This window comes from Etheostoma spectabile, chromosome 22 (genome assembly GCF_008692095.1).
Source record: "Etheostoma spectabile isolate EspeVRDwgs_2016 chromosome 22, UIUC_Espe_1.0, whole genome shotgun sequence".
Lineage (NCBI taxonomy): Eukaryota > Metazoa > Chordata > Actinopteri > Perciformes > Percidae > Etheostoma > Etheostoma spectabile.
In genome coordinates this window covers 6,742,405-6,753,905 of record NC_045754.1, presented here as the reverse complement: position 1 = coordinate 6,753,905, position 11,501 = coordinate 6,742,405, and the positions used below count along the sequence as shown (strand labels likewise).

The window sequence follows — 11,501 nt, the reverse complement described above, 5'->3', positions numbered from 1 at the left end:
CTCTGGTGGATTTATGAGGACTATGGTTAACTGCTCTTCAGATCGCTGCAGGGTAAATGCAAACAGCTAGCTAGACTATCTGTCCAGGCTGAGTTTTCTGTTACACGACTAAAACAACTTTTGAACGTACGTAGGTTCCACCAAAGCAAGTTCCTTCTTTTTGCAGCGGCACCGTGGCTCCGTCCGGTGCTTAGTACCGCTCATGATCATTGTGATTGGTTTAAAGAAATGCCAATAAACCAGAGCATGTTTGTCTGCCATCCTGGAATGCTGTGTGGACTAGCTGGACCCTCCTTCGCAATGCCAGACTACGGATGGAACTGTTTGCTAACACATATGCCATATCTGCTTAAAAACGTGACAATAAGTTGTTTACAGCTTGTTCTACTGCAACCGGGTGGTCGAATAAATGAAAAGGTTTTATTATAATCTTAACCAAAACTTAAAGGTGCCCCTGACACAGAAAACGGTTTTTACTTGCATTTTTTTTTTTAATACGTTAAGTCCATATGTGTTTGTGTTATGTTGTGAATGTGAAAGTTATCTGCTACCTCCTCTGATAGCTCTAGTCATTGAAAAGAAATAAGAGGAGAAATCAGGCCAATTTCAAAAGCTGGTCAGTCTGATGTCATGTTGCCTGAGCTCATTACTATTCATGAGCTCGCCCAGTTGCACTGGGTAAAGGATGCTTATAGCCAGGCTCTCATTGGCTAGCTGTTAGCCATCAGAGTCAAGCAGCTTAGCTTGTTGAATTTCTTTTTTTTTTAAAGATTTTTTTGGGGGGATTTTCATATTTCCACTCAAACTTTACGCTTACACAATGGAAACAATCCTGTAAGGTTGTATAACCTGACGTAAAAAGGGGGAACCATTGGTAATGTAGCCTGTGCAAATATGAAAAATAAACTATTTGGACTATTTTTAAGGAAAGTATCAAAAATGCTTCTGTCTGAAAGGTGGAGATTTGCAACCTAAATGGGCTCATGAAGACAGTTTGAAAAGTTTTAATGCGAGTAGTAAATTACAGTAATTAGCATTTAAAAAAAAAAAACTTTCACAGGCTTTTTCTGTCTAACTCTAGCCATCACTTTTAGACTCTTCTGGGCTGGATTGTAAAAAATCCTCTTATCAGGTATGTTTTCTCCATTTGAAGTTACTCTGACTCAGCTGCTGAAACACCTACACCCAGCAAATGTGCTTCATTTATATTAGAGGAGCTGCCAATCACGGCCTCTGCTAAATGTTACTGTGAAAGCTTAAGTGGTTGCCAGAAAGTTTATTCTGATTTAAATATTTAAGCCGTAAAAGTTATAAACTTTAGTGGATTACAAGTTTCCATATCTTTTTCTAAAGTTTTTTTTCCCTTTATTAGATAGGAAGACAGAAACGTGTGAAAGAGAGAGTAACATGCAGCAAAGGCGCCACAGGCCGGATTCGTCCCCAGGCCCGCTGCATCGAGGAACAAGCCTCTGTACATGGGCATCCGCTCAACCCACTGAGCTATCTGGGTGCCCACAAGTTTCCATATCTGAAAGAGAATTTGTGGGTAAAAGGTTTGGACAAAATCAAGTTTTTCTCAGTTTCCATCCAAGAAGAAGGCAATCCGGCGACCATATCTTCCCACCATAACTGGGTAGATGGGTAAATAAATAATACAGAAGGAGGGGAAATAGAAATGAAGGGACAGAGTCTTTATTAATGGATGGCCTCCACCAAAACAGATGGATCGGGGGATGGGAGGGATGGTGGGCAGGTTCGGAAGAGTAGGAGCAGAGAGAGGAGCCTTATTCACAATGACCAACTCTGCGTCTATAGAGCCGTCTTTAGTAATGGAAACTAGATGTCATGCAGATAGAAAAACATGAGAGCAAATGAAATGTGGAGGCCATAAATGGACATGCAAAATGACAGCCTGTCAAAAGTAAAGTCACAAGGGGTGCTCTCCTCTTTGCTGCCTTTAATATTTCCCTCATCTGTCAATCTTGTGTGTGTGTGTGTGTGTGTGTGTGTGTGTGTGTGTGTGTGTGTGTGCGTGCGCACGCTACAGTTTTCAACCCCTGAAGGATTTCCCCCCTTAGACTCTGTAGGTGCAGAAAATAGCCTGAAAGAAATGGGCACACTTTTAAAATACTCTATCTATCTCTCCACCTTCCTTTTTCTATTTCACACACACACACTCACACACTCACACACAATTCTGATTTCTATAAATCATTTTACGACACTAATTAGTACTTTTGTTATCAGAAACTGCCCCGAGCCCCCTATATCTCTGCAGTCTTTCATTTTCTATTCTGCTCTTCCTTCCTCCGCAGGGACCCACTCATTCATTCCTTCATCGCTCATCTCTCACTGGACTGGTAATGGGGATTAAAGGCTAATTGAGGCTTAATAGAATAACAGATTAGAACATGCATGCAGATTTTTTTTTCTTGTTTTTTAATCTAGATTTCTTTTCTATCTTTCCTATAAAAAAAGAAAGAAAAATTTGGTCATGGGCATGTTGTTTTTCTTAGCAGGCTGATTAACCCACAGTTGCCTGTTCACTCCTTGGTTGAGCAGTTGTGTGTCAAATATAGCACATGCTGTCACTTATTGCCTGATCATTGTAATGTTTTTATTTTAATCTATTTTGGTATTTGTTTGCCATGTAAGACAAAGCTCGCTAGTTTAAAAGAACAATTCTTTTTTATGAATCTGAGCATTGTCATGCTGAGGTAAGAAAGGAAAAGGTTTTCTATTTTTAATCCAAACAGCCTTTAATTTATGATATCCAAGGAGAGGAAGGCGCCATTAGTTGGTGCCATGCAGACAGACCAAAAGGCTGTTTGGCTATTTGATTTTCATGGGTCGGAATAAAAAGACAGACAGACAGGGAGACAATCAGACAGACAGGCAGAGTGTGATCTCAGGCTGTCTGTACTCATTATTGTCTTCACATCTTTTCCTCTCTCTCTCTCTCTCTCTCTCATCTTGCTCTCTCCCTCTTTTGCCTTTTTCTTTCTGTCTCTCTCTCTGTCTGTCTGTCTCTCTTTCTCTCTCACACTCTCTCTCTCTCTCTGCCTCTCTCTCTGTCGGTCTTTCTGTCTCTCTCTCTCTGCCTCTCTCTCTGTCTGTCTTTCTGTCTCTCTCTCTCTGTCTGTCTTTCTGTCTCTCTCTCTCTGTCTGTCTTTCTGTCTCTCTCTCTCTCTGTCTCTTTTGCTTTAAATGTCATGTCACTGTCAGACGCCTCCACACTGTAAGCAGATTGGAAGTCAGCGTGTGTGTGTGTGTGTGTATGTGTGTGTGTGTGTGTGTGTGTGTGTTTGTGTGTACTAAAGTATGTGTAATTTTTTTGGGGGGGATAGGTGGCATCCTTATTGCCATGGGAACCTGGGTGGCTTGTAAAAAAGAAAGTAATGTGTCTGGTTTCTATGGCAACATGCTACACAAAAGCAAACCTAAAAGATGTTTCACGCGTCTGCAACAATGCAAAGGATATTTAATATTAGGCTATGTGGGCCTAGGTGCTGTAGACTACATAATTGTGTGAGTGAAATCATAGGAGTGTCACAGTGCCAACTATATGCTATATAAATTATGTTATATTATATTATATTATTAAGCACCAAATGAATTCATTCGAATACATTCCTAGAAATCTCTGTGTCTCTATCACACACACGCTGCCACGGACTGATTTTGTTTCTCTGCAATGTAGCTGCGCGGAGAGGCGGGGCAGAAAACACACACACACACACACAGAGAGAGAGAGAGAGAGAGAGAGAGATCGGTTCCCGGTTTGAAAGCCAGTAATTAGTGACGTGCCTGCCCAGGGAGGAGAGCTGTCGCTGCTGAGAGAGCAGCCCGGTGGCGGATGAACAGGGACTCCGTCAAACCACCGGGGCGATGAGGAGAGAGGAGGACGGACGACAGAAAGCCTTCTGCCGCAGAGGAACCCCAGATTAGGCTGATTTGACAAACCGCTTTACCGGCATCCCCGGTGCGTGCACACCGCGAGTCCCACCCACCTTGATCACCCATCAGGTTGTGTAGTGACTTGGTGGTGTAGGGTGGAGCTGGACGCGCGGACAGTCGGCAGGATAACGTCTGAATGCGTCTTATTAGATGATCTCCGTCATCACCGGGTCGGTCCCCCCCGTTCCCCTGTTCAGGTAAGCTACAACCTGGCTTCAGTTTAGCGCAGCTGTGTGTCTTCTCTGCAACCTGTCCGAGTGCACAAACAGAACTATACTCAAACCATTCGTCAGTTTGGAGGAAGAAGTAACAAGTGTAGCTTAATTATGAGACCACTTTGGTTCTGCGATGATTTTTCTGTTGCGCACAGAGCCATGCAGCTTGCAGAAGACACTGAAGGCGACAAGGTAGTGGCTATTACATGTAAAGTAGGCTATAAATGTGCTTTCTAACCGCAGAGCAGAGAAACGCTGCCTCATTTAGAAGCTTTCTGTTCTTTGTGCTGTTCCAGCGGATGAGCGAACCCCGGGGAAAGGGGCGCCCCTGTGACCGGAGGAGGGTTGGCTTCTCCCAGGCTGGTGACCTCCTGCTCCGGGGGGGAAAATCCTCCCACCACCCGGCGTCACCTCACCTCGACCTCACAGCGACGCAGGCCACCGATGCGTCCGGCTGCCCCTGATGCTCGGCAGTGCTCCTGGGCTTTCCGGTCGGTGGGAGAGGCTCGAGCCGCGGCCACGCGCTAGGATGCTGCGCAAGGTGTTGCACGCTGGCCTGAGAACCTCCTTCCACGCGCTTGGCCGGTTCGTGGCGAGCCACCCGGTGTTCTTCGCCTCCACGCCCGTGCTCCTCTCCATCCTGCTGGGGGCCAGCTTCAGCCGGTACCGCGTGGAGGAGGACGTGGAGGGTATGCTCGCGCCGAAGCATAGCCTGGCAAAGATAGAGGGTAACCTGGTGGACAGCCTCTTCCCCGTGAACCGCTCCAAGCACGCGCTCTACTCCGACCTGCAAACGCCGGGCCGCTACGGGCGCGTGATCGTCACCACCAGAAAGGGGAGCGTGCTGGACCCGGTTCATCTGGATACCATACTAAAGGTATGCACGGGAACGGAAGGCGCACGCACTGTAGCTCTGATTCCAAACAGTTTCCAAAACGTCAATTTACAAACAAAATCATGAATGAATTAGAAAAAAATAAAACATACTTTTAAGTTACACCAGTACAACTGATAAAAATAAAATAATATTCATATACTCACAGAACCGCAAAGCCTTCAACCAGGGCAAAAGCTTTTTTTTTTAATTTTAAATGTCTCTCTTGCAATCTTTGAGAAGAATATTTTTGTAGTTCAAGAGCAAAAGACACACTCATCAACACATATGCTCACAATCAATGATTTAAGAACTCTAAGGTATAGTAGCTGCTGCAGGCTAATGCCAACTAAAAACACATTCATACACTGGAAAGGTAATATTTCTGTCTGTGCCTTTTTTTTAAATCACTATAGCCTACGTCATAGAATGAGGCTGCAGTGCATCTGCAGAATCCAACTTTAAAAACAAATCAATTCCTAGTCCCATTCAGAAATACACACAGTGGTAAAGGTCAGTGTCTGCAGGCCTGAGCACATATGCCAGCTGTCTCCCTCCTCATTCTCAGTGATTGATAGTCATTACACAGAACAACACAGTCCCATTTCAAATAACCTCCGACAACCTTTATAGTTATGAAGCAGGGCATTTTAATTACAAAGTGGAGTTAGGTGGAGCTCGGAGGCCTCCGTCTCTGCGTTGGTATTCCTTAATGGATTTATGAGTATTAGTCTGACACCCCTGGAGCAATTAGCTAAATTATTTCATGAAGTTATGCAGTTGTAATCAGAGCTTGGCAAATAGCCCTAAGACACCAAGCTTTAATGTGTAGACTGTGTGTACATACCTACTGTCTGTCACACACTGTGTGTGTGTGTGTGTGTGTGTGTGTGTGTGTGTGTGTGTGTGTGTGTGTCAGATGTGGTTATTTCAATCCACTTTGCATTTATCCAGACCACAGTGTTGGTCCATTGAGGAATCCATGGACGGTTAAGAGACAGGCAAGTTTAGGGCTGTGCATCATTTACTGCCAACAGGCTGCAAGAGAGATAGAAAAAATCCCTGTTACATAATCTCCCCCTGTTACATATCATCTGTGAGTTTCAAGACTCTGTACTTTTCCTTCTCAGCATGCCTTGTCTACTTGTCTCTGAACTTGTTGCATGAGATAGCCAGACAGGATCACCACTCGCAGCAAGAGGAAGAATTGAGAGTCACACCCAATGACTGCATTGAATTCTGGTCTTTTTAAGCTTCTGTCAGTGACGCAATCGAAAACTCCTCTGTAATGGATGTCATTATACATATGATTAATTAGTGGCTGTGCAGCATTTGTGAGTCAAACGCTCTTGCTCTTAGATTTTGAAGAAGTCAAAATGCAACCTTTGCTTTGACGCGGTTGTTCAGAGAGCCGATATTCTTGTCCCCATACATGTCCTACCTGTGGTGGAAATACCGTGGTGTGATGTCACATATAGTATCCAGTCATCCACAAGAGTCAGAGTTAATCCGTCTGTCATTATGCTTTGGTCCAAATATATCAACAACTATTGGATGGATGTCATGTCATTTTGTACAGACATGGTCCTCAAAGAATGCGTACCGCATTAAGTTATCTCCTGAAATTTCGTCTAGTGTCACAAGCAGGTCTAAGTCGTTACTTTTCAATTACAAAAATGTTAACATCTCCCGATGGACTGACTCAAAATTCCCTACAGGCATTCATGCTTCCCAGATGATGAATGCTAATAACTTTGGTGAGCCCCTGACTTTTCCTCTAGAACCATGATTGTGTCCAATACTTTAGTTTATGACCACAAACAAACTTGCAAAAAGCCATTCCCATCATCCCTTAGCACTGATTATCAAATGTTAACATGCTAAACTAACATTGTGAACATTTTTCCTGCTAAATATCAGCAATAAATATCGCCATCCTGAGCATGTTAGCACGCTGACATTAGCATTTAGCTCAAAGTTGTGTGCCCATGTGCAGCCTCACAGAGCTGCTAGTATGACTGTAGACTCTTAGGGCCAGATGAGCGCTTTTGCTTCAGGCGTATGTGTTTCACAACGTGCCCATAAAAGCATGGCAAGGTATGTACGAACAGGCCTCAGTGAGGTAAAAGCGCAGGTGTAAACCAGCCGCAAGCGGGTTTCCCCGCATATGCCTTGTGGTGAAATGGCAGCAGTTGTCCGAGCAAGACAAAGACAGGTCAAGGAGACAAGCTAAAAGGATTTTTGCCACAACGATCACACCTTGTCAGTTCAATCATTAAGCGTTACAGATTAAGCAGCCATGCTGTATTACAGTTACTGGAAGAAATCAATGATGACATTGAATCTCCGACTCAGCGTTCACATACCATTCTAGTAGTTGTTAAACTACTTGCTGTTATACATATAAACATACAATATTGGCACCAGGACCATTTCCAAGTGTCAAGGCATCAGCAGTGGGAATAGACTGCACAGTCTGCACTCAGCCGTATCATAGCACAAGTACTCAACGCTTTGCTACAGCGCACATACATTTCCCCACAACTAATGCCGAAATGACACGCATCAAGCAGGATTTCTTTGACATTGCCCATTCAATTGCTTTCTGCGGGTTGGCCGTGGCGCTGATAACGCTACATTCGCAAATGGGCCTACATCTGGCCCTCAGTCTTAAAGGTCCCATGGCATGAAAATGTCACTTTATGAGGTTTTTTAATATTATTATGAGTTCCCCCAGCCTGCCTATGGTCCCCCAGTGGCTAGAAATGGTGATAGGTGTAAACTGAGTCCTGGGTATCCTGCTCTGCCTTTGAGAAAATGAAAGCTCAGATGGGCCAATCTGGAATCTTGCTCCTTATGAGGTCATAAGGGGCAAGGTTACCTCCCCTTTCTCGGCTTTGCCCACCCGGAGAATTTGGCCCACCCATGAGAGAGAGAGACATCATGGCTTTCAAATGAGCAAAGTGGCAGTTGGTCACCATAAAAAAATAAAAACTGAAACAACTATGACTTCCAAATGCAGGTTTTATAAAACATGAATCAACAGCATAGTTTTGTGATGAGTAAATCTGTGATATATTTTCAAGCCTGATTAGTTAACAAACACAGAATGCTTATAGATTTAATTATACTGTATATTTAAATACTATTATTTATGTATGTATGTATACCTAAAATGAATATGCTAAAAAATGACTGATTGGGCCTTTAAAGTTAATTTAGTGATCTACGACACTTGGATTGGGAATTTTAAGGTCCGGCCAGGAAATTGCAAACTGTATAAATGAACGATTGGTATAATTTGGCAGTAAAAAGCTACAAAAATGAAATTAAGAATTTATCAATTTTACAACAGGACGGTTCATAGACAGAAGTTAAAACATTTTTTAATCAAGAGATATTCCTACACACACACACACACATGCACATGCACATGCACATGCACACACACACACACCCCTCCCTCCCTCCCTCTGAAGTCAATGCAGCACTCTGAGGTGGGAGACAGCTTTGCCCATGTTCACTGTGGCGGAGACTGGCATCAGGCCTGTTGCTTAGTAACCAGTTCTATGGATGCTGGCACTGTTGTCTTTTTGCCATAGAAACGGAGGAGGATTCTGATACCACTATTGTTACTCTGTCAAGTAAGACACACACACACACACACACACACACAAACACTCTCCCCCCTTTCTCCTATCCACACAAACAAACAGCTCGACAGTGGAAGCACACAAAGTAAATGAATGAGCCACACACTTTGAGTTTTACTGTGCTGCTCATTGGAAAACTTTGATTGGACTTCTTTTTTTTTTGGCCTTGCCACAGTTTTTTCCAGCTGAATTGGGCAACTAGGAAGCTAACTTTACATGTGTGTGTTTTCTTTGCACAGCTCCACAAGCGAATCTACCAGATGCAGGTGACAGTCCCGGCCACAGGTGTCAACAGCTACAACTACTCCTTCTCCTACCTCTGTCTCCCCGATGACAAAAACGTCTGCATCATCGATGACATCATCCGTGCCATGGAGGAGATCCAATCAGCTCGCACCTCCAACCGCTCTGTCCCAATTCTGCGCTACCCAATCACGCAGCTGGCAGACGGACGGCAGGCATACATCGGCCACCAGCTGGGTGGCGTGCAGGGCTGGGGTCCCAGCGGGGCGGTGCGAGGGCAGGGGACAGGAGCCAGGGGAGAAGGTGTACGTTCGGCCAGGGCGTTGCAGCTCACCTACTACCTCCAAGCACATGGCAGCCTGATGGACCGGGTGGCCAGCCAATGGGAAAAGGCCTTCTGTGCTGAGTTACAGCACTTTGCAGCGTTGCACCCTAAACTGGGGCTGTACCCTTCTACATCTTCTTCTCTGAGAACTGACTTCCAGTTTTCCTCGGTGCTGGCACACCGCCCTCTGATGGCCAGCTTGGGGGCGTGCGGTGTGCTGGCCGTCCTCTGCTGCTCTATGAGGGACTGTGTGAGGTCTAAACCCTGGTTGGGACTGCTGGCTTTGCTGTCAGTCACACTGTCAGGCCTCACTGCTGCTGGGATACTCAACCTGACTGGGGCCACCTACAACTCTACGTACCTGGGCATCCCTTTCGTCATGCTTGGTAGGTTTGAAATGAACACGTTTTGATGGTAAAACATAATAACACAAGATATATTTGACATTCAAAGTCTTCTTAACTCTTTATGTCCTCTTTTTGTCTGGAAATGGCTTTTAGGTTGAGGATATTTTTGGAAGTACACATTTTGAGAACTTATGGTTGTTGAACGGAGAGCACAGAGAAATCAAAGAAAAGTGAAGCTTACGCATGGCAGGTGGAAGCAACGGTGAACATTGGCATTGCTTTCATATCTCAGACTGTCTGTGTTTACTGTCTGCTTCTTCAGTTCCTGTGATGGGTTTTGCAGATGCCAGCCTCAGGCTGAATGCCATTTCAAAGTAGACAGATCATCAACATGACTGACAAGTAGCAGGACATGAACTTGACTTGGCACTAACAATACATTTTCTGACTGGAGGCAGAAACTTAATCCAAAGGCTCTAAAAAAGTAGGTTGTCAGGATACGGTTCTTGAAGTCTGGAACAAATCCAGAGTGTGAACCACAAGGTCTGACACTATTTTAAATTTATAAGAGTATAAGTTAAGATCTGGACTACTGTATTTAAAAGGACATTTGGTCCTCAACTCAACTCATTAGATACCAGTGCTCTCTTTTTCAAATCCCTTTTATGTAAGGCAACAAGAGGCCAGGGATTGCTGTGGCACTAAAAACAGTGGGATTCAATGAATTATAGAAGAAACGCTTCATTTTATGAAGCGATGAAGAAACTGTATTTAATGTGGATCGATCACATCATCGCCACTTAATAACGTCAGTATGGTCCATGTGGGATGCCGACTTTGTTCTGAAGGTGAACCATAATTCATAGAAATATTGCAGACTTCAGATGGTGATGGCGACCACGTCACAGTACTCAGGACTAAAGTCCTCAAGGGAGCGCAAATCCTTTTTTATTATTGGTAATAAAAGACTTTAATTTTAAATTAGTTTTATACAGACTGCAGCAATGTTACTACACTTGTACACTTGCATCCGTGATAATCTTGAGGCAAATATTATTATTTTTTCCCAAATACATTGGTAGTGGTTTGGGAATTCACTTTTTGAAGCAAGATTAACAAATCACCTCTGCTCTTGAAGCCACAGTGATTGATTCAGCAGTTTAGGGAAACTGCCTCTGCAATCTGCAGCTGCTTGCATGTGGAATAGGGGCTATGACATGCATTTTTTTATTTATTAAATAAGCAAAGTTAGTGATACAGTTCCTATGTTTGGACAAAGGCCATATGAAGAAAAGGGATAGAAAGCAAACAGAAAGAAGTTTAAAGACAGACAATAGGAATAGGAGCAAAATGAAAATGTATCCCATCTGCGTGAAGGCGTGCTTGCAGTTTATCTCGATTGCATGCATTCTAAATACAGTAGGATGTGTGGCACCCAACCACTGCTACACACATGTAGTCTATACCATAATTACTCTGTGATGTGGAGGAGGAAAGGCTGCTGTTAGGCTTAAAATAACTGTAGCGAGAACCAAAGAGACAGGGGAATAGAGACAGAGAGGGAGCTCGATGAAATATCACTCCAAATGGGGGTTGAGATAAGGATTCTTTTAGCAGAAAATGAAGTTACATCGTAGTCGGAAGGAAGGAAGGCAGGTGGGGTTTTTCAGAATGAAGTAGGCAGACAGAAAAAAATGTGTTGTACTGTAAGAGATAGCAAGAAGGAGAGGAAGAGGGAGAAATACTATACTTTATGTTTTCAAAACGTGGATGTGTGACAACATTTAGCGTCTTTCTCAGACAGAAGACATGTTTTACACACTGTAGAGGCTTAGAAACTCGCAAATCTGGCATGAAAGACAAACTGACGTGTTGACGGGGGGGGGG

At 43.9% G+C, this 11,501-nt stretch overlaps 1 protein-coding gene across 1 annotated transcript in view; it reads left to right on the top strand.

The window, feature by feature from the left end:
* The first annotated feature begins 3,745 nt into the window (after nt 1-3,745).
* The window catches only part of ptchd1 (patched domain containing 1), a 14,763-nt gene continuing 7,007 nt past the window's right edge, over nt 3,746-11,501 (top strand). The window contains exons 1-3 of the mRNA XM_032503425.1: nt 3,746-4,154; nt 4,469-5,049; nt 8,939-9,653. Coding sequence (XP_032359316.1) covers nt 4,636-5,049; nt 8,939-9,653 — 1,129 coding nt within the window. The 5' untranslated portion in view covers nt 3,746-4,154; nt 4,469-4,635. The remainder of the gene's footprint in view (nt 4,155-4,468; nt 5,050-8,938; nt 9,654-11,501) is intronic.